We start from the raw sequence: 23,921 nt of genomic DNA on the forward strand, positions 1-23,921 counted from the left end.
TTTATTATTATTATCATCATTGTTGTTGTTGTTAATATTACTTAACATGCAAGTCAAAATGATACCATTAACTGTTCCAACATCCATAATCATATTGCACATCCCATCTTTACCTCATACTACATGCTTGCTAAATAAACTGATTGACAAACATACTCAAATTCAAAGCATTATAAATTGTTTTTACCTTTGATGGATTGATAGCTTCTGTACTTTGTTGTTGTTGATGTTTTATTTCTTCCTAAAATCACAATAGTATTTTTGCCTACTTGTTTAGTTGGTAAAAAATGACCGACTTTTTGTTTTTGCTGTTTACTTTATGTGTGGTAAAGAATCACTGGCAGGAGACCAGCACCACTTAAGAACATTTTGAAGCACATTACACCACAAATGTCATTAAGAAGAAAATACAATAGGCCTAATGATGAATGGGGGCTTCAAACATTCATAATGCTTGGAGCTATGAAATCGCATACTTCAAAAATAGAGAGGACATCGTCTATTTCCTGAAAGCGGGACAGACACCTGGCGCAATGTACCGTGTAATGAATGACTCCTCCACTGAAAAAAAAAGGAAAAAAATGACTCCTCCACTGCGAGGAAGGCATTCTTCCCCGGAAGTGAAAAGGGTAAAACACCAACTTCCGAGTTATGTTGACAGCCGTATTGTTTTCTTCATTCGGTTGACATTTCCGTCGTATAAAAACTATTGTATTCACTTTAGTTATTCGTGTCTTGATACTCGCGTTTTAGGCCACGTGGAAGAGTCACCAGTTAGCTTAGTTGAGCTTGATGGCTGCGAATAATGAAACGCGTTTGTTAGCATTGCTCAGCAGAGATCAAGTGTGAGCGCAAGTGTTGTGATTTTTTTTCGTGTAATAATGTGTGCAAAAAGTGTGAAAGAAGATTGCGAAGAGGAACTTTGTCGAACAAACAGGCGACAGCTTAAACTACTGGAAACTGTAAGAAGCCTTAAATTGTGGTACATAGAGCAGGTATGTACAGTTTTTACGATAACTTGTTTGGGAAGCTTTGGATCTATTAACATTTGTTGACCTGTACATTTCTTAATAAAACCCTTACAGTAGTGTAGGGTAGAGAACTGATGTAATATCAAAATTGGTGATCATATACCTTAGTTGGACGTCTTTATTTTTGTTAGCTGCTAAACTGTGATCGATCGTGTTATGTTAAAATGTACAGGGTGGCGCAAACGTAGAAGCCTTTTAAAATTAAAGTAAGGAAAGGAGGTGTGGTATTAAAGACAACTATCACTACTATCTAGTGACAACTATTACTATCAAAAATTTTTTTTATTCTTTCAATTACTACGTTGGTTAATAGAATCATTTAATAACATTTTATTTTGTATTAATGTCTATTACAATTACAAAACCATTTGTTTTCGCTATTATGGTTAATTAACGAATTATAACTGTTTATTTTGTACTGTTTAGTGATAAAAACAACAACAACTATGCAATATCATATGAGAGGGATTGATGATGTACTTGTAGGTGCACACTTAATTATGGCGCCTACAGTACTCATCAATCTTTTTTAAACTGATTCATTAACTGGTTTGATCATGGTTTTCAAGTAAAACCAGATGTTTACAAATGTCTTATTTTGATTAAAGGGGAAGTCACCACAAACATATTTGTTTCAAGAATATGTTCTATGCTGGCCCACTAGTGGAAACACGGCATTCTGACTAATATTGTGTTTGTGGAACACGAGTTACGCAGCAAAATCCACCCGTTTTTAGCCATCTCGGCCATTTTGTCAGTTCTGTTGACAGCAACTTCGATGTCATTTTCAGTCGACAGAAGTGACAAAATGGCTGCCCCCAGATATAGCTAAAAACGGCTGATTAACTCCATCCATCCATTATCGGGACCGCTTGTCCTCACAAGGGTCGCGGGCATGCTGGAGCCTATTCCAGCTGTCTTCTGGCAGTAGTCGGGGGACACCCTGAATTGGTTGCCAGCCAATCGCAGGGCACACAGAGACAAACATCCGCACACACAATCACATCTAGGGGCAATTTAGAGTATCCAATCAACTTACCACGCATGTTTTTAGAATGTGGGAGGAAACCGGAGTACCCGGAGAAAGCCCACGCAGGCACGGGGAGAACATGCAAACTCCACACAGGGAGGCCGGAGCCGGGATCGAATCCACGACCTCTGAACTGTGAGGCGGACGTGCTAACCAGTCGACCGCTGATTAACTCTAATTCCACAAATACAATATTAATCAGAATGTCTTGTTTCAACTAGTGGGCCTGCATAGAACATTTTCTTGAAAAAAAAAATGTTTGGGTTGACTTGGCCTTTAAACACAAAAGCTCATAAAGGACGACAGAAATCAAAGAGTAATTACAGTTGAGAGGATGAAATCAGAGGATTTGGACAATTTTAAGTTAAACATATCTTTAAACAATTATTAAATTGTCAAAATAGTTGTCCATTAATTTGAGAATTTATTTGTTGTCAATTAATCAATTAATTTGCCACCTCTACTTAAAACTCAAACCCTGGCTTGAAACCCCACTTTGAAACCCTAAACCTTCTGTGAAACTCTTATTGTGCTCACAAACTCACACCCAGACTTCAAACCCTAACACTGGCCTTGAAACTTTAATTTGAAATAGTAAATCTTGTTTAAAATTTTAATGCTGGTTTGAAAACTACATCAGACTCCATATTTTGAAACCCTCACGCAATCGTCAAATCTTACTTTTAAACCACAAACCAAGGGCGTCCAAAGTTATGGCCTTGGGGCATGCTGCACCGGCCGCATATTCTAATAAAAAGATTAAGCACTGCCCTACTCAAAGGGCTACACGAAAAAAATTAAAGTAAACATTTGTCAAAAGTCGAATGTTACAAGACACACTTACAGTTAGATTGCATTTTGATTAAATCTACTGTATTCATTGTTACAATTTTTTCAATTTGAAATTGTAAATAATATAAAATGCCTCAAGATATCACACCCTTTTTTTATATTGAGAAATTTAGATACCACACTAATTATAATAATTGTTTGCTTCATTACCAAAAACATTTTTTTCTTCTTTTTTTTTTTTTTTTTTTTAGTGGCGCCCCATGTACTTCATGACCAGCAAATACTAATTTGTGGCCACTAAGTATCTGCGACTACATACTGGGTGGATGGGTAAGCAAATCGAGTGCACCAAGAAGCTGAGGTGGAGGCTAGGGTTAAAGCGACACAATGAACAGGGATAGTGTGACTTCTTTTTTTCAGCCTAGGGATGACCTATAGTGGATATAAAATGTCTGCACACCCCTGTTCAAATGCCTAATGTCTGTGATATAAAAAATAAGACTAAAATCAATCATTTAAAGATGTTCTCCACCATTAATGTGACTGAAACCTTAGGGGTTACGATAAACATCTTAAAGCACGCTCCTGGATTGCAAAATAATATTTGTCACACACTTGCTGCCAGCAACAACATGCAAAATGCATGAGCTTGCAAAGACACACTACATTGTTTTTGTCACATGAATTGTTTTTCTTCTATAAGAATGTGTTTATGCTAGTGAGAAGCCAAAATATAAAACACTAAAATTTCTAAAATTTCGATAACCAGCTCTATTTTAAGCGTGTTTTTAAAATTTATTCAAAGGCTGTTCTCATAGCTTTCTTTGATCCTTGAATACGATTCTTTTCCTGTATAATATAACTGTTGAACGATACACCAAAGACGTTAAACTAATATGGTATTTGAATTTGGATTATTTTAGATTTCTCCAATGAGCCATTGAGCAACTTTTTAAAGTAAAACTGCGTAAAAGTCCGTCTTTGCGACAATGACTCTCCTCTAAGTTTGGGTGCAAAGTGAGCAGAAGTCAGCTGCCACAGGAAGTAAATAAAACAGGGTTCATTTTTTAACGCGCTCTAATATTTCAATTAATCTTCATAGTTAACGCTTTAACGTTGACAGCCCTTATACATATACTTTAAATATATTATGCAAAGACATTCTGAAAAGCCTGGCATTGCGAGGAATAATTATTACAAATTGCTTTTCCAGCAGAAGTACAACCTGAAGGACATTGCATTGCAGTTTCTAGCTGCATTTGCTCATCCAAACATTGAAATTGTTTATGATGTTAGACCTGCAAATTACTATTATGTGGCCACATTTTGGCATTATATGTGCACGTGTTATAATCTGTATTGTGGTTACAAAAAAAAAAAAAAATCCCCATGTAATTTTTGGGGCTCCGAAGATACACTTCTGTGGTGACATCACACAAAGCATCATGTGACTTGTATGAGCCAAGTTTGTCTTTCCTAAACCATATGTATATCTTCTTGCGTCCTGCAGATGTGAGTGACAAAGATTCTCATCATGAGCACCGGAAGTGGAGCTCCAGGATGGAGAAACAGGAGCTAGACTCTCCCCATGTTAAAGGAGAAGAGGAGGAGAGTGATATCACCGAGCTGACATTTAATCGTGTCATTGTGAAAAGTGAAGATGATGATGTAGAAGTAGAAGGTGATGGAGACCACTGCGTTGGATCCCAAACAGACAGCCGCCACTTAGCGCCGCTATCGGATCGCGAAGACATAATGTCACACTCTCCTGACACTGATGATGAACACTTTAAATGTGATCATACATGTCACATAGATAGCAAATGCTTCCAATGCTCACAGTGTTTTAAAACTTTTAGTAACACGAAAATCTTGAAAAGACACATGATGACACACACCGGAGAGAAACCGTTTGCATGCTCGGTATGTGGCAAAACATTTTCTCAGAAGGGAAACTTGAGAACACACATGAGAACGCACACTGGAGAGAAACCCTTTTCCTGCTCCGCCTGCGACAAAAGTTTTAGTGATGGTTCAGCACTGATACAACACCAAAAAACGCACACTGGTGAGAAACAATTCATGTGCTCAGTTTGTGGTAAAGGCTTCACCCAAAAGGGAAATTTTATTACTCACACGAGAACACACACCGGAGAAAAACCTTTTTCCTGCTCGGTCTGCAGCACCAGTTTTAACGATAGTTCAGCATTAGCGCGGCATATGAGAACGCACACTGGGGAGAAACCCTTTTCCTGCTTATTCTGCGGGAAGAGGTTCTCCCTAAAGGGGAATTTTGTAGCACACACAAGAATGCACACAGGTGAAAAACCTTATTCCTGTTCAATCTGCCAAGCAGGTTTTAGAGTTCGTTCAGGTCTGGTTCAGCACATGAAAAAACATGCTAGTGAGAGTGCTTAGCTGAAGTGTGTGATATAAAACGAGCTGATGTTTAATCTACTACCGCTATTTACACACTGAATTGAAGGCAGAAGTTTCATGAATTTTTAAAATGTCTTTTTTTAATAGGGCATGTGCTATGGCAGTTTCCTAACCTTTGTTGTTTCCTGATCTCATGGCATGCCACAAATTAAAAATGTCACAAAAAGTATACACTGAATAATGACGATCTCATTTCAATATACAGTACTCACAAATTTACTTTGTGTCAAATCGGGGCCTGTTAAGTGGAACAAGAAGCCAGAGAGGACTGTATTGTTAACGTGGTACGACTTTCACCTCTATTTATCGACGGTATGTGCATATTTTAAGTGCACATTGCTGAGTTTGTTTCATCTCTGCCATTTTGGTTAAAGTATTTGCTGTTGTGGATCAGTATTTGCATTTGTGTAAATGTACTTAATATGTATTTTGCTATTCAGTAGTCTCCGTTTTTGATATATAGTAAATAGAGTGACTTCAATTATCAAGAAGAAGTTCCTTGTGTGTTTTAATTGGAGATGGGGACTTGAGTTCTTGTAACTTGGAATACAGTCACTGCTTTGATGGCTTGTGAATTGTCAAAAACTAAGAGACTTGAGACACAAAGTTTTAATGAGAGATGGGGACTTGAGTTCTTGAAACTTGGAATACAATCACTGCTTTGATGGCTTGTGAATTGTCAAAAACTAAGAGACTTGAGACACAAATTGGACTTGATGAAGCGTTGTGGGTAGTTCTCAGGACATTTATTTGATCGTACCTGGACTTATGTGGTTGACGTTTCCATTGTTCACCTTGCCCATGTTCCTTGTGGAACTGGATGTAGATTTTACAAACAACCATCTGGGGTCACCTGCTGGCTTTGGGACCTTTCTAAGGTGAGCATCTGATTCGGATGCCTCCCCAGTGAGGTGCCCTGGGCATGTCCCACTGGAAGGAGGACTTGGGGGTGACCCAGGGCATGCTGGATGGATTGTCTCCTGTTGATGAAGTGGCGGGGGAGAGGGAAGTCTGAACTTCCCTGCGAAACTTGTTGCCCCCGTGACCTGACCCAGAATAAGCGGAAGAAGATGGATGGATGGATTTGGGACTTGACTTATCACGGGACTTGACTTTAGATGGGTGGGAACTAACAAAGTACACATTTGTTGCTGTACGCAAGTTATTGCAATATTTCAGGTCCTGTACTTGAGTATTTATTTTCCTGACAACTTTTTACTTTTACTCACTGCATTTGAAAACAAATATCTGTTCTTTGTACTCCTTGCTTTGTCAAAATGGGCTTTTTACTTTTTTCAATTTCAGATAAAGACCCGATGTAAAAAAAAAAAGTAAATACAAGTAAAATCAAATATGGTTGATATCGAGATTGATACATTTGTGTATATGCTCTAAATGGATATGTTGTATTTTGTTTTGTCGATATTTTGATGTTTTGTTTGTCTTTTTTGCTATCATAACAATTTGGCACCGTGTTTTAACATACTTGGCCAATAAAGGTGATTCTGGTTCAGTTATGCAGTACAGTACTGTATTTGTATCTGAGCGTATCAAGAGTGTAATGACACCTCCCCACCTGAGGCGGCGGTCGTGCTCCGAAATTACCAAATTATTAGTTAACGTGACCTGTCTACCGGAAGTAAAACAAGTTAGCAAGACGACACGAGTATTTATTATATTTCTGAAGTCTACGTTGGTTCTTTCTTCCGTTCATGTTTGTGTCATATAACAGTGGTAAGGGATTCAATTCCGGATTAACCTGGCCTCGGTGCGCTTTGAAGCTTCTCCAGCGTATTTTAGGATGCTAGTTGCTAACAACGTCTCGCGTTGTTTTTTTTTTGTTAAAGATTGAGTCTAAGTGTAAAGTGTTGTTATTATCGTGTGGAAATGTGCAAAGTTGAACTGCTAATAGCGTTGCTGAATCAGCGACTAAGTGCGGCCGTCGAAGAAGTAGTTATAGTATTTAAAAGAACGATTGCGGAGTACGAGGAGGAACTTTCTCGAACAAAAGAGGAGAACGAGCGGCAACGTCAACTACTGGACGCCGTTTTCAAGAAGCCTGGATTACACAAAGGTTTGGGCATTGGTTAGAAACGTAGTCTTTCATCGTTGCAACAAGGCGAATCTAAAGAATTTGAGATGGGCAAAGAATTGATAATTTATATAGATTAAATGACAAGCAGGATAAGTGGGTAAAAAAAAAGGAAAATAACAACACGCGTAAGGTCAAGCGATAAAAGGAAGAAGTCATGAACGACAAAATAATAATTTGGAAAGCAACTGTGAGTACAATTTTCAGGCTAGATTTAAACAGCGGTGGGGAGGTCGGGTCCTGAACATTATTAGAAGTACTGACCTACATTTAGAACTTCCATCCATCCATCCATTATCTGTACCGCTTATCCTCACAAGGGTAGCGGGGCGTGCTTGAGCCTATCCCAGCTGTCTTTGGGCAGTAGGCAGGGGACACCCTGAATTGGTTGCCAGCCAATTGCAGGGCACACAGAGACAAACATCCGCACTCACAATCACACCTAGGGGGAATTTAGAGTGTCCAATCAACTCACCATGCATGTTTTTGGAATGTGGGAGGAAATCGGAGTACCCGGAGAAAACCCACGCAGGCACGGGGAGAACATGCAAACTCCACACAGGGAGGCCGGAGCCGGGATCGAACCCACGACCTCTGAGCTGTGAGGCGGACGTGCTAACCAGTCGATCACCGTGCCGCCACATTTAGAACTTCCATTCTAATATTTGTTTCATGAATATGTGTGAACGTATTACCAATAGTCATTTTATTGATGCACTACATCCAGTATGTGTACATGTTAGAGCTGGGTGATATAGAAAACGTTTTCTATGACGATATCGGCCATTTTACATCACGGCAATGAGATAGCATGGTATATTTTTAAGTTATTCTATTAAAAATATATATATACAACACACTATGACTGCTTACCCTTTCTCACTCTTTGTTGAAGTGACATTAAGTAGACCATCAAATGACAAATGCATCCAGTAGTTCTACTATATAAAGTTATTAAATTAAGACCGAAGCACAGTAGCCTACATATTTATTTGCACAAATGTAGATATCAAGCTAAATAAGAGGCATAAAAAATGATGGTCCTGACTGAAACTGATTAACAATATAAATAAAGAAGATGCTCTCAAACGGTGTAAGTTTGAGGTAATTTATTGTGCAAATCTCAAAATCAAAATTCAGGACTTTATTGTGAAAACAAATCACATTAGTAATTTTATATGTATTCACAGAGTTGGGCACTTTACCCTTTTTTGTCCTCCGTCTGCGACATGGGTACCTTTCTGTCCTCATCCCTGCATCCTTATTCATAAAAAACATCGTCGTCCGACCCTGTCCGTCCTCGTCCTTTTAAAGCGCTTCCGTCGGTCCGCCCAAAATGGGCGTCCGACATAGGCGGATCGGCGGACTGGTCTGTCACATAGGCGGAATGCCCAGCTCTGATGTTTAACCTAATCTGCACAGTTCCTTTGGAATTAGTATTGCAGGCCGATGTCACGTAAATTTCCTTAGCAATGCAAGTGATCTATTGACCATATTTCAAATTCACCTCACAGGTCCAGCTAGCTTGTCCACTGTATATACAGTTTGTGACATTTTTAGTTGCCAATGTGCCTAGAGATTTTTCTAATGTAAAGTACAGTGGTACCATGATTTAGATAATAATAGATAATTTAAGAGGTTTTGAGTTGCCTATTTTTTTGCCTGGACCTGGGAGCAATGTCTTAAGCTTTGTATGTGTTTCAGACTTCTCCAGTGAAGTGGAAAATAGAAATGGAACTTGGACTTATTAGTTATTATGAGTTTACAATCAAAAATTTCAAATAAATATCAATTGAGTTGACAAACTGCACTTCCTGACATTTACAGGGAAGACACAGCTACAAGGAGAGATACAGAACACATCACTCACTCGGCCCCACAATTTAAAGGCACAGGGGTTGATTGACATTGTGAGCTATCCTGCTACAACTTCTGCTTGTCCTCCTCTGTAATTCCTCAATCGCATTTAGAAACTTCATTATAAAATGTGTCTTGACTGAGCAAAGCTTGACGTTTTTGTGTCCTGCAGACATCAGTAGAGAAGATCTTCATGCTGAGCTGCAGAAGGGGAGCGCCACATTGGAGCAGCCAGAGCCAGATCCCCCCCACATAAAATATGAAGATGAGCAACCAGAGCTCTCCAACGTTAAAGAGGAGGAGGCTGCTATTACCAAGTTGTCTTTCAATGATGTCATCGTGAAAAGTGAGGATGATGAGAACGATGAAGGTCAAGAAGACCACTGTCGCGGATGCCAAGCGGACAGCCGCTTAGTTTTCCAATCAGGTTGTAACCGCGTAATGTCTCCTGACAATGACGATGATGATGATGATAATAATGATGATGAGCACTCCAACGGTGATATGACATGTCACATTGTCCTCAAACATGTGACATGTTCCCACTGTGGAAAAATCTTTGTCAACAAGTCCACCTTGGAAAGACACATAAGGTGTCACACAGGAGAAAAACCTTTTAGCTGCTCACTGTGTGGTAAATGTTTCACTCAGAAGGGTAGTTTGACAACACACACAAGAACGCACACGGGAGAAAAACCATTTTCTTGCTCTGTTTGCAGCACACGTTTTCATGTACGCTCACTGTTGGTTCAGCACATGAGAAAACACACTGGGGAGAAACCTTTTTCCTGCTTAGTCTGTGGTAAAAGTTTCTCTCAAAAGGGAAATTTGAGAGCACATGCAAGAACACACCCTGGATAGACAATTTCTACTCAGCCTGAAAGACAAATTTTAGGATTGAGTTCTGAATCAACATGAGAAGAAAAACTGGTGAGAGAACTCAATTGCTTTGTTTCTGATACACAGGCTTCCTACGCATGTTGATTGAATTTGATAAGTATGGAAAATATTCTTTTGATAAATATTCATAATAAACCTGCTGCATTTCTTTGCATACAATTAGGGCATATTGAGTTTGAGACATTTTGCGCCTTCTGTGCTTTGCCACGGCATGTATATGAAATTATAAATGATAAGCATAATAAATTAAGCGAAATTGGATAATTTCTCCCAGCACCCCTTGACAACCTGGTTGGCGATCACTGCACTATATTACGTTCCTGCAGTTATGTTTTTTCTTGAGAAGGCTGGTAATTTGTGGTGAAATAACTCAAATAATAGGTTTGCCAACACACTTGTGAGAAAGTGTCTAACTGCAGTGTGATTGAGTAAAACAATTGACATGCAATATTTCTGTTTCATTTTATTCATGCACAGCTAAGTATTTGTTAATGGTGGAGTGGGTGCCAAAAAAAACCCCAATAATCATTGGATAAGTGTATTTATTATTGGGTTGACTTCAATTACTGTGTACTGTATTTGCAATCATTCATTGCACAGCCCAAACTGAGACCTTAAAACTATTATTCATTGTACTTATTAAAAAGCTTGAGTAATTTATGCCCCGCCCAAACTTTATATTTTCCCATTTAAATCTTTTCAACCACTGGTTGAAATGATTCAACCAGCATTTGTTGAAAACAAATACAATACAACCTCCTTTTGCTTTGAAAATGGTTTGATCCACCTCACTCCTTACCTCTGCTTTTGCATCACTCGTGGACTAGTGAAGCATGATCTCCGCAGACCGATATCTCCCCATACCGAGTGGGCATCTGATGTCAATTCAACATCAATATGACATAAATTGAATGATTTTGGTGTCATTTCAACATCAATATGACATAAATTGAATGATTTTGGTGTCATATTGATGTTGAATTGACATCAGATACCCACTGGGCAGTGGAGTGAAATTGTAAGTATAGCTTGCTTTACCCATGATATATGGAAACGTTCTTAACTTACCACTCGATACCAAGACAATATTTTCATTACTAGCCTGCTTTTTTTGTGTTGCATTTACTGTTCAGTCTTGTAGCTTCTTGGTAGGAAGGAGGATGGAAACGTTACAGGTGGTCAGACTGTAGGTTTATGCTTATCACTCTCATTTTTGATTGGATTGAGAAACAAGTTTATGCAATGCCCATGTGTATATTATATAAAAGCCGATAATGCGGCTATTGTCTAGTTTACTGATGTGTGTGTCTGTACAGAGAAATGTAGCCAGTGTAGTCTCATGGACATGAGACTGTTTTTTGGGCAAACAACAGCCACGTACAGGTAAGAGTGTAAAATCATATGCTCTATCCTTCTAGAATGATGTAGCCTAAGTTGGTTGATGGTACACAGAAAGACAGACAGAGAGCTGGGAGAGTACTTTATATACTGTGTTATTATTGAATTTATTATCATTTTAATGTCAATCATTGTACTGTACTGTGTGTGTTTTTTTTAATGTATCCTCACATTAAGTGCCTTTCAAAACCAACCAGACACTTAACTTATACAATATGTCAGTGGACTTAATTCTAGACAGGACATCTTCAGAAGCATTCTTTTAATCATTTAATTAAGTTAACCCGACTTAGATTTGGTTTACTCACAGATTCACCGCACAATTTTTGGAGTGGTGAGTGCAACCACCCCCACCTCCTCGCTCCTTGGAGCACCTCTAATCCTCAAATCGCACCTGATTTTAAACCATAAATATACCAACATTATAAGATCATAATGGTTTGCTAGTATCTTAAACACATTTTACAACATTGCAATTAAAGAGGTTCTTACCCCCGAATCAACATTTTCTTTGCTGATAAACTGTATACGCGGGTGTTTACTAAAGCTGTCCATGTCCCGGTCATAATTTAGACATTTTAGTTTGTTGAAATCTTGAATTTAAGGCAAAAACCGTCTATGTGGCGCCATCTTCAGGTTAAACATTGCACGGCATGTGAATTTTGCTGTGCCTCTGGATTTGACAAACAGGGAATCCTGGCGTCACTTCCGGAATATTCGTAACTCCGTAGCGAGTTGGTGATTTATTAGCATAGCATTTGGTTAGTTTATTTAGCACAGCTTGTCGTAGTAGGGTCTATAACATTATTTAGGTGGTAGTTTAGTTTTAGGTAGTAGTGTTTAGTAATTGTTCGTGTTAGATTATTTGCTTTTAGCATATGCCATTTCTTATCTTTAGCTGTATTTAGTATTTTTGTTGTGTGTGTTTATTGTATTGTTGTTCGCTAGAATGGGGAGAAAGTGTAGCGTGGTGGGTTGCTATAACTGTGTAGGTTTGCATAAATTTCCGCAGGATTCAGAGAATAGGCGCCAGTGGTTGCGTGTAATTGGGCTGGGTGAAGACGGTGAACTCCCGCCTGGCGCTGGAGTTTGCAAACAACATTTTACGCGTGATTCCTTCGCAAACTTGATGGAGTTTGAGATGGGCTATTCTAAGATACTTCGATTGAAGAGCGAGGCAGTCCCTATCCTTGCTCTTCCACGATTGAGCCAAAACTCACCAACACTGCTGCCCCGCCATCAAGGAGATTTCAGGTGCCAATCTGAGGTGAGTCTTTACAATAGTGTAAAGTGCAAAAAAATATGATCTTATACTACCTTGGGTTGATGGATATAATGGCGTATGCAGCTGCAGTACCCGAATATATCTTTTGTTATGCCACATTTGGGGATGGGATGATCAGCAATATTATCTATCACTAATAGTCATAAAAATGCCCAGCATTAAAAAAAAATAATAATTTTGAATTATAAAAAATGCGGAATCGCTTTCGAAGAACCACGGGTCTCCAGAGTCACATGACTATGTAAACACAGCGCCCACTGACCACTCCATCAGTGCAGATACAGCAGCGAGTCTACTACAGTTTTGCTTCCACGGTAAATACCTAATGATGGCAACAAAATGCCGTCTTTGTAATTTTTGGACTTTGTAATAAATGCACTGCTTGTAGCTGACAGCAAATACCGGTAATTATACTACAAAAATTAGTCACTCTGTTTTTTAAAAACATTATTCTGTACTTTATGTTTTCAGCCAAAATTAACCAGAGAAATTGGCTGTCAGACTGAGTCTGTCACCCATAAGCATGCATCTATACAGGCTGACTTGAAGCCTTGCAGGCGTAGCAAAGGTGATTACTCTTATTTCAGTCTATTTTATTGCAGATTTGTTCTTTTAAAATACTATGTTTTTGAAATCATGAACGCTATTATAAACATTTTTATTTGTATTTTTCTTTGGTTTCCAGCCCTCCAGGCCCGAGCCCCTAGCCGAAGTGTGTCGTGTGACACTGGGACTTTGATGGAAATCCCTCTTCCTGAAAGTCCCAGGACTAGCTCTACACTTATGAAACGAAAGAGGTGTGAAGTGTCTGCTTTGGACCACAGCTTCAATTTCGCTGACAACTCTGTGAACTGTACTAGGTAAGAAGTAAATATATCTTGCATTCTGGTTTAATTTAGAACAGTCATTTTTGATCGGGAACACGAGTGTACAAAAATTTAATACAATAAATTAGTATGCCAATTAATGCTTTTTCGTGTGTGTTCAAACCCTTTTAGTGGACAAAGTAATAGAATCTTATGTCAATCCGAACAAATTAACTTTCAGTGACACAACTTTTAAAACGGTCAAATTTGACCAGAACACAACACAAGGGTTAAGCGACTTTGTTGTATTACTTAATGTTTCCTCCGTTTTCCAATCACCTCAGTGACCACAGTTCTGAGCTGACAGCTGTTTACGTTTGATGACCCTCCGACCATGGAGCCAATGTCACATGACATATGGCTGTCACTGTTTGCCAGTTGGCTCTAAGGCCGCGTGGCAGCCATCTTGTGTTGCCTCTGTTCCTGATATCTACAGTTATTTTTATTCCTGCAGAAAATACTTATGAGTGCATTTTTTTATGCCAGGATTCCTGTATGGAGTAATGAGAGCCTCTCAAAGAATGAAGTTCACTGTTTGCATTGACTATTCAGGATACATTATTTCAGTAATCAAAACAGGTATTGTAGAAAGTATGAATGTAATTTAACTTTTGTACTTAGCTATATTTCAGAGTCTGTACATTTTTAAATAGGCTACAGCAGCTGAATCAGCACGTCTAGTGTTTTTTTTCCAACCTTTTTTTTCCCCCTGTGCTTCTGCTTATGCATAGAGCATGACCACCCCTGCCCAACATGACCAATTTAGGCCCAATCCCAGTTTTGTCATCTACGTGGCGAATGGAGATCTGGACAAAATAAAGTGCGTCCTGCTCTTCACAGTGTATAGTGACCGAGCCGATCTTGCAATAGCAAAAATATAACTGATGCCTCTTACAAATGGAAAAAAACAAACATTTTTAACCCGCCAAATATCTTGAAAAAATGGGCATAAGCCACCAGTAAGATATATAAACATTAAAGTGTCATCTTGCTGCGAATACTTGACAATCTGATTGGTTGTTGTTGATTTTTTTTATTCATTTATTTTTAAAGTACAAACTTATTGTCCCATGAAAGGAATATAATGCATGTCCAAACTGACACCAGATGGACTGCCCCCCCATTTAATTGTGTATTCATTATAATACTGGTTAATACATCACAACACATTGTTGCAGTCCAAATGTACAATATATCCATTCTTTGGTTTCACTTCAACACATCACCGTCTAATTCATCAATTGGTTTCCTCTAGAATGCACGTAGAGTAATTCCCCGCTATTTGTGGTGGATAAGGACCACGCTCAGCAACGAATAGCAAACATTTTTTTTAAATGTGAAGAAGAAAAAAACGCAATTAATTGATGGCCTTCAAATCTCAAATTTATATGTATAGAATTGCCCATATTTGTAGATTCAACTGTAAATATACCACAAAATATGATCCTCAAGCACGTAAAACTCATCTTACATTAGCCTTGAAACTGATTGACTTGCCGTTGTTGATTTCAATACCATGCACTTTCGCTTTGTTTTGGAATTTGGGATTATAACTCACCCAAAAGAGGTCTTTAATTACCTATACGTACCGCAAAACACACATTTTTATTAGACAGGGCTTTGGCCTGAGCATAAAAGTAGTGAATAAGTGTGTTTTTTTTATTATTATAATGGAGGGTCGGTTCCAAAACAAATCTATAAATAGGCGAATTTGTGTGTAGAGAATAGGGTTGCCAAAATTAGTCGACTAGTCACGACTACATTGACAGCTGAATTAATATAATAGTTGCCGTCATCATTATTATTTTTATCTTTTTTGTTTTTCGTCTCAAAATTGCCTTGTTTCCCAGTGCTCCTGCTGGCCCCCAACCTGTCTCTGACACACATGTGCAGTAGTGGTAATCTATGATGTAAACAGAAGAACTATGTCTAATACAGAGTCATGGCTCACAGGTGTTAGCACATAGTCCGAAAGTTCGGGCGCATTTCACCAAAAATACTTAAAATGTGATGCAAACCTGCCTTTCATGGTAGCATGGCAGTGAAAGAAAAGCAGGAGGTGGCTGATGACTGATTCCATTTCTAACAGAAGGCCACATCGCCTTCAATTTAAGTTGCACCAGTATTTATAAACATGTCATCAATGCTGGTACAAGCTCAAAAGCTGAATAAAAGATAGATGTACTATTATCTTATTGGTCTTTAATTTTAATTTGCACATACCTTAACGAATTCTTGCTGAAAGCTAATGCCGATTATATAAGAGCATCTGCTTGCTGGTGCGATATGCTGCTATTTACATATGATCCAATTAGTTGACTAATTGCTAGGGCTGCACGATATTGCAAAAGCATGCGATATATGATATGTATGTTGACTATATTAATTGTAATTACCCTAGATGTGATGATGCTGATTTAAGTTTGCATCTGACTGGTTGAATTCAGATAAAACCATACAATTCCATAAGAAAATTATTGCATGTCTTTGCGATATTGCAAAGGCCATTATTGTGATATCGATAGTTTTTCGATATATTGCACAGCCTTACTAATTGCGAATCCCTCAAATGGCACTGCTAAATTCTCTCACCGGCGTGTGTTTTCATATGATTCCTCAATGTTGAATTGGCACAGAAACATTTGTTGCAGACAGAGCAGGAAAACAGCTTCTCTCCCGTGTGTGTCCTCATGTGGGTCATGAGTGCCGACCGAAGTCGAAACCTTGTGTTGCAGACCGAGCAGGAATGAGGTTTCTCTGCCGTGTGCGTGCTGGCATGTCTCGTCAAGGATATCTGATAAGCGAATCTCTTATCGCACACTGAGCATCTAAAGGGTTTCTCCCCGGTGTGCGTCCTCATGTGTTGAACTAAACCATAAGGAACGCTGAAACTTTTGCTGCAGACGGAGCAGGAAAATGGTTTCTCTCCGGTGTGCGTCCTCATGTGCGCTGTTATGTGTCCTTTCTTAGAGAATGTTTTACCGCAATCTGAGCACATGAACCGTCTCTCTGCAGTGTGCCATTGCATGTGCTTTTTTAGACGGGTCTGGTTAAAGAAGGTTTTGTCACACAACGAGCATTTCCAGCCTGTGTCGTCAGTGCGACATCTCACATCACCTTTCCAATGTTCATCATCAGTGTTCGGCGAGTGTGACGTCGTGCCATCACTGACAGGTAGAGGAGCAAAGCGGCTGTCTGCTTGTGCTCCGGCACAGTGATCTCCGTCACCTTGCGTTGTCCCGTGCTGACTTGAGCCGCTGCTCGGAGGCTCCGTCCCTCTGGTCTCCTCACTTTGACGATCTTCATGCTTTACGACAACACGAAGCACAGGCAACTCCGGCCCTAGAAGCTGCTCTCCCGCCTCTTCCACTTTAATGTGGGAGGGCGCTGGATCCTGTTGCTCCACCCCAGAGCTCCACTTCTGTTGCTCAGGGTGGCTATCTTCTTCACTGGCATCTGTTGTACACAAGAAGACAAGCATACATGGTTTGCAAAAGTCAAGCTTTGCTCAGGCAAGTCACATTATGTATATTCAAGGTTTGGCATGTGCAAAATTTGCAGATTTTATTGGGAAACTATCCTGCATTATTTGCTGCACTCAGTGTTTGCTGTTTTTGTGCTGAGGCCAAAGCAATAACACTTGTACTTTTTGCCAAGTACACAATTTGAAGTGAGCTGAGGAGCTTCATACAGACAAAATAGTACTTTACAAGATCCATCTTGTTGGATCTATACAGTAGGTAATTATCAACATTTTTAGCAGGTGTGTCAATCACTTGCGGCTACCCTATATCCTGCAATTAGCAGGATAATACTATTTTACAGAAAATCCAACACTCACAAAATGAATTTGTTCCAAGATTCCGAGTATTAAATTTTCATATTCAAATTAAATGAAAAAGGATTCATCCTTTCTAGCACCGGAACTAAGTTATGTTTACCTTTTTTATATGGGTTTATTTAAAAAGAAAGAGCATTCCCTCGATGATTCTTAAAAGAAGCATATTACCTACAACGGATATGAAGTCACAATGTTTTGTACAAAGAGCTCTCTCATTATCTTTTGAAGTGGACAGCAGTCTGCCTCACAGTTGAGAGGGCCTGGTCAAGGTCTTGTCCCCAGCCTTCCTGTGTGGAGTTTGCACTTTCTCCCTGTGCTTGCATGACTTTGTAACTTATTCACAGTTCCAAAACATGCATGTTGGTTTATTGAAGACATAAAACTGTCCAATCGTGTGAATGCTTGTTTTTCTATGTACCGGTATGCCACGCCATTGGCTGGCAAGGGTGTACCCATTCTCACGCCCAGTAAGTTGGGCAAGGCTACAGCTCACTATTATAGAAAATGAACGAACGGTATCTGAAAGTCAAAAAAAAAAGTGCAAGATAACGGTATTTGTAAGTCTAGAAAAATGCAAGAGAAAACATTGTTAGTGGAGGATTTACACCATATAAATAAAATTGTATTGTATTTGAGGAATCTGGTAAAGAGAGAAAGTACAGCACGTTCGATACACAGGAATGACGTTGTATGCACGTCTGTAAGAAATACAATAAACAAATGGTAGGACGGCGTTAACACACCTTTCTTTAGTCCACCTTGAGGCTTTAAAACAGCGTCCAGTAGTTGACGTTGCCGCTCGTTCTCCTCTTTCGTTCGACAAAGTTCCTCTTCGTATTCTGTTATCGTTCTTTCTAACACTACAAATATTTCTTCGACAGCGGCACTCAGTCGCTGATTCAGCAACGCTCTCAGCATTTGGACTTTGCACATTTTCACACGATAACCAACAACACTTTACCCTCACTTGAGCCCAGTAGGTGCTGCTAACTTCCGCCTTTCTTTGTTAGCAGCTAACGAGCTAAAAGCAAGACTGGAAAGCTAGTGACGAGCTAATTTCGCAACAATGAAACCAGGATGTTTTTCCTCCATTAAGTGACTAAGGAAAAAACAACCGACAATAACATGAAGGTTGCATTAAAGTCATTGTTTGTATGACGAGCCCTCGAAGTCCGTTCAGGTTGAAGTTACGTCACCAGCCCACGTGAGATCAAACTAGAAAATTGTTGTGGTTGGGCTAGCTAGTGTTGGCTCGCCTCGATGGCTACCACTGACGGTACGGCAAGCCTGCTCGAACAAAGTAAATCAATCCACAAAAAACGTGATTGCTATTGTTTAAAATGAATAAACAGGGGTGGGCATTCCATCCTTGTATCGGAACGGTACGGACGGACGCCCATTTTGTGGACAGTCGGACGGAGGACTAGAACTCTTCAAAAGGAAGGACAAAGCAAGGACAGAAACTGCGACCAAGCCAGCCTCTGCTCGAAAAGATTAAGTCAAGCCAGCCGCCCCTAATTTCCTTCATATCAGGCATTACGATAATAGGACGCCGACGACCGGCGAAAGACACTTTTAGAATAAAAGGGTTACCAGGACTCTCCAGGGTTCGAAATAATTATTAAATGCGCTCTCTGTTATAACGCAGATAGTCCACCTATGAGAGAATGTGGAATGGTTAATTAGAATCTTGAGATGCATTGAATAATAAAGTGTATTTGAAATATGGATAAATGTCTAAGTATATTTATTTTTGTTTAATCCAATTGGCATTGCAACACCAGTCCAGTCGTGAAGGACACTAGACCACCCCAGCTGTCCACCAAAACAAGTCCCATCCAAATCTGATGTTACCTGTCAAAATAAAAGTCCTCTAAAATATGCATATTTCACTGTCATCACCCCTGATTTAAAAAAAAACGATTAAAAATGATCCTGTAGCTTTCATGATACCAGACCAGTTCTCTGAGACACTAGACCATCGCAGATGTCCACCAAAACAAGTCCCATGACTGAGTGTTGAATCAACCTATCGTGCATGGTTTTGGAATGTGGGAGGAAACCGGAATACCCGGAGAAAACCCACGCTGGCACGGGGAGAACATGCAAACTCCACACAAGAAGGCCGGACCCAAATTCGAACCCACGACCTCTGCACTGTGAGGCGAATGTGCAAGTCAGTGGTTCACTGTGCCGCTCCACTTTGTTACATTATAGCCCCCAATTTGAATGATGTTTAAATCTGAATTTCCTTGGGCCGAAGAAGCAGTTAACGCCTTGGCATCTAATGATCCAAAACCGCTGGATCCATGCAGTGACAACACAAACTTCCTCCTTCCTTCACTGACGTAGTCCGGCTGAGATGACAAAAAGCGTGCCACACCCATACAAAATGGACATCATTGAGATGTGCTAATTGTAGTCATAAAAACACATTAAATTACTAGTGAGCTGAGCGGGGTGTGAATTTTAGTGCTGACATCATTTTTACATACAGACCTATTATATAAGTGCCAATGTTCAGCCCAATCAAGTGTCTCTTTAATCAGTTGGCTGATCCAAGAAGTGGCTTCTAGTTTAAAAAAAGTTGGCGTGTACATCACTCCCTCTCATGTGAACGGTGTCCCGATTCGTTTTTGGTATTGGATATCGGTCCGATGTCAGACAAAAAAAAAAAACTACAAAAACTCAAAATATATCGTGTACATCCATTTCCGATGCACTCGTATACAAGTTATTTTATTTATATTATTTTATTTATGTTATTTTGGGTGGCACGGTGGGCGACTGGTTAGCACGTCCGCCTCACAGTTCAGAGGTCGTGGGTTCGATCCCGGCTCCGGCCTCCCTGTGTGGAGTTTGCATGTTCTCCCCGTGCCTGCGTAGGTTTCCTCCGGGTACTCCGGTTTCCTCCCACATTCCAAAAACATGCATGGTAAGTTGATTGGACTGTCTAAATTGCCCCTAGGTGTGATTGTGAGTGCGAATGTCTGTCTCTGTGTGCCCTGCGATTGGCTGGCAACCAATTCAGGGTGTCCCCCGCCTCCTGCCCAAAGACAGCTGGGATAGGCTCCAGCATGCCCCGCGACCCTTGTGAGGATAAGCGGTATGGAGAATGAATGAATAAATTGTTATTTTGCACTTCAAAGTGTATAATTTGTTTTTATTTACTTTATTAAGATTATTTGTCAGGGTCTTTTAATTAATTTTGTATTTATTTTATTCAAGTTTCAAGAATTTATGTATTCTATATATTTGGAATCAATTTATCTTATTTGCTCATACCTACTGTTGCTGACTAGTGTTCTTTGTTTGAATAGTATCACTTGATCAAAGCTCGTCTAGCATTTCATACTAAAAAAATAAAAGCATGTATCATTCCTGCTGATATCGGTATATGACAGTCCTCTATACTGTATTATCGGTATCGTATCGAAAGTGGAAAAGTTGTATTCGGACACCCCTGCGTGTGATATTGCTTCTTTGTTACTTTTTTGGTTTTGGAAACAGTATAGTCAGAAAATAATATTTTGCAATAAACCTTAATGCAAAACTCAATTATCAGATAGAATAATTTATTCTAAAAATGTTCGATAGTGACAGCCCTACATCAAAGTGGCAATGTGGCTTGACTGGCCAAAGTTTGACTTAATTTGCATGTTCCTCTTTTGTCCTGCAGATGCAGTGAAGAAGATCCTCATCCTGAGCAGCAGGAGTGGAGCTCCAGAGTGGAGCAACAGAAACGCCACTCCCTCTACATTAAAAAGGAAGAGGGGGAGGAAGAGGAAGAAGGCCACCTCTATATTAAAGAGGAAGAGGAGGATGATGTCTACAAATTTCCCTTGACTGGTATCATTGGGAAAAGTGAAGAAGATGACTAAGGTTAGAGATTACTGGTTCATCCTCGTCAAAGTGAGGAAAACACAGCCTCCGAGCAGAAGCCGTTTAGTTCCACTATCAGATGACGTCACATCCCACACTCCTGACGCTGATGATCATGTCACACACGAATGACAAACACTGGGAATGCTCGCGGTGTGACAAAGCTTTTGGTACAAAGCTTTTGGTACAAAGAAAAATCTGAGAAGACACACGATGCGCCATACGGGAAAGAAATCCTTTAAGCTGCTCGTTTTGTAGTAAAGGACACATCCTGCTACTGTACCTGTCCTGCTGATGCAGTTCAGCTCCGAAAAGAATAAACCAGATATGCAGTGCTTGTGGGGGTGAGTGTGTGTCTCTCTCTCGCTCTCTCCATCCATCCATCCATCCACCCATCCATCCATCCATCCATCTATAATAAATCCATCCATCCATCAGCAAGCCCTGTAGAAGGCTGATAACGACCCTGACCATTTCAATCAGGTGTGTTGGAGGAGGGAAACTTCTAAAACTGGCAAGTCAGCGGCTCTCGAGGACCGGAGTGGCCAAACCCTGCCAAAGCCCAAGCTATACAGCGTCAGGTATCCTAGGCTGAACTGTGGTCTTGTACTGCCACCTATTGACTAAAGTGAGTACTTTTTATTTTATATAATGAAACCACAGTATAAACCATAATGGGTTCAGCATTGGAAAATACTGAGACTCTCAAATCAACGGACAAAATCTATAAAACACACGATACTGTGATAAGTGAGAATCACATATGCAAATATACTATAGACTATACTATAGACTACACTATAGACCTATAGATATCTTTGTTCAACGTTTTGTTGGCCACTTTTTAAACCACCAGCTCAAATTGGCTTAATGATCTTAGTGAATCTGATAAATGTATAGACAGTGTGAAAGACTGTGTCTAAAATGTCGACTGTCAAATATTTATTGCAAATTTAAATTGTAATTGCTGAAAATTGTTGTCACGTCGGTGGCACCGTGGGCAACTAGTTAGCATTCTCCATCACAGCTCTGAGGTTGTGGGTTTGAATTCACATGGGCTCCAGCCTTCCTGTGTGGAGTTTGCATGTTCTCCCCGCGTCTATGTGGGTTTTATCCAGGTACTCCAGTTTCCTCCCACATTCCTCTCTCTCTCTCTCTCTCTCTCTCTCTCTCTCTCTCTCTCTCTCTCTCTCTCTCTCTCTCTCTCTCTCTCTCTCTCTCTCTTTATATATATATATATATTTATATATATATATATATATATATATATATATACACATATACATATACATATACACGTATGTATGACAGCGGCGGAACCATGGGAGGGCCTGGGTGTGCACAGGCCCGTCCGTCCATGGTAACAGACAGCACCGCCCAATGAGATTCATGGAAAAAAATATATACTTTTAGATTTTTAGTAAACGATTATTAGATCATTTTGAATTTGTGTTTCGTTGTTTTTTTATTTTATTGAATATTAAGAATGGCATGATTGTGGTTGTCTAAGAAAGATCTGAACTTCATATTAGTCAGTTTGTCATTTTATTTGAATATACAATGTGTCGGGATTGTGCTCAGAAATATTCAGGGCCACCCTCATTTTTCCAGGCCCACCCATTAGCCATGTTCTGGCTCCGCCCCTGATGTATGCATGTATGTACAGTGGGTACGGAAAGTATTCAGACTGTCATTGCAGCTATTTGCCAGAATCAAAAAAGTTCATTTTATTTCTCAATGTACACTCAGCACCCCATCTTGACAGAAAAAAAATCAGAAATTTGAAAATGTTTGCAAATTTACTAAAAAAGAAAAACTGAAATATCATATGGTAATAAGTATTCAGACCCTGACGCATTTTATTGAGTAGTCCAGGATATCTCTGTACTTGGCCGCATTAATGTTTTCTTCAATTGCAACCTGCAGCTGAAAAACACCCCCACAACATGATGCTCCCCCCACCACATTTCACTGTCGGGATTGTATTGGGCAGGTGATGAGCAGTGCCTGGTTTTCTCCACACATGCCGCTTAGAATTAACACGAAAAAGTTCATTCTTGGTCTCATTAGACCAGAGAATCTTTTTTCTCATAGTCTGGTAGTCCTTCATGTGTTTTTCGATAAACTTTATGTGGCCGAGGCTTCCGTTGGGCCACTCTGCCATACAGCCCTGACTGGTGGAGACCTGCAGTGATAGTTGACTTTGTGGAACTTTCTCCCACCTCCCTACAGCATCTCTGGAGCTCAGCCACAGTGATCTTTGGATTCTTCTTTACCTCTCCCGCAAAGGGTCTTCTCCCACCATTGCTCAGTTTGGCTGGACAGCCGGGTCGAGGAAGAGTTGTGGTCTTCCCAAACGTCTTCCATTTGAGGTTTATGGAGGCCATCGTGCTCTTGGGAACCTTGAGTGCTGCAGAAATTATTTTGTAACCATGGCCAGATCTGTGCCTTGCCACAATATCTGTCTCTTACCTCCCTGGGCAGTTCTGGTCTTATATAGGCAGGTGT

General features: G+C 39.9%; 4 protein-coding genes across 5 annotated transcripts; 3 read left to right on the plus strand and 1 right to left on the minus strand.

The window, feature by feature from the left end:
* The first annotated feature begins 641 nt into the window (after positions 1-641).
* Positions 642-6,766, plus strand: LOC147150308 (uncharacterized). Its single transcript, XM_086025523.1, has 2 exons — positions 642-995; positions 4,364-6,766. Exon 2 carries the CDS (start codon positions 4,414-4,416, stop codon positions 5,269-5,271), a length of 858 nt encoding a protein of 285 aa, XP_085881649.1. The 5' UTR covers positions 642-995; positions 4,364-4,413; the 3' UTR covers positions 5,272-6,766.
* Positions 6,767-6,932: 166 nt separating this feature from the next.
* Positions 6,933-10,589, plus strand: LOC147150309 (uncharacterized). The gene is made up of 2 exons (XM_086025522.1): positions 6,933-7,366; positions 9,414-10,589. Exons 1-2 carry the CDS (start codon positions 7,180-7,182, stop codon positions 10,100-10,102), a joined length of 876 nt encoding a protein of 291 aa, XP_085881648.1. The 5' UTR covers positions 6,933-7,179; the 3' UTR covers positions 10,103-10,589.
* Positions 10,590-11,115: 526 nt separating this feature from the next.
* On the plus strand, positions 11,116-23,666 carry LOC147150310 (uncharacterized). Of its 2 annotated transcripts, XR_015086122.1 has the most exons (6): positions 11,116-12,806; positions 13,296-13,392; positions 13,510-13,684; positions 21,211-21,757; positions 21,897-22,041; positions 23,646-23,666. XR_015086122.1 is itself a non-coding variant. In XM_086025525.1 (4 exons), exons 1-4 carry the CDS (start codon positions 12,489-12,491, stop codon positions 21,410-21,412), a joined length of 792 nt encoding a protein of 263 aa, XP_085881651.1. In that variant the 5' UTR covers positions 11,116-12,488; the 3' UTR covers positions 21,413-21,765. The 2 variants fall into 2 exon arrangements, 1 of the variants encoding a protein (XP_085881651.1); XM_086025525.1 differs by lacking the exons at positions 21,897-22,041; positions 23,646-23,666 and having other exon boundaries at positions 21,211-21,765.
* LOC147150311 (uncharacterized) lies at positions 14,120-18,812 on the minus strand. The gene is made up of 2 exons (XM_086025511.1): positions 18,275-18,812; positions 14,120-17,146 (listed from the first exon to the last, which is right to left on the minus strand). Exons 1-2 carry the CDS (start codon positions 18,462-18,464, stop codon positions 16,269-16,271), a joined length of 1,068 nt encoding a protein of 355 aa, XP_085881637.1. The 5' UTR covers positions 18,465-18,812; the 3' UTR covers positions 14,120-16,268.
* Positions 23,667-23,921: the final 255 nt, after the last annotated feature.

This window comes from Filicampus tigris, chromosome 3, assembly GCF_054856515.1.
Source record: "Filicampus tigris isolate MCC_2025a chromosome 3, RoL_Ftig_1.0, whole genome shotgun sequence".
In the NCBI taxonomy this organism is placed as follows: Eukaryota; Metazoa; Chordata; class Actinopteri; order Syngnathiformes; family Syngnathidae; genus Filicampus; species Filicampus tigris.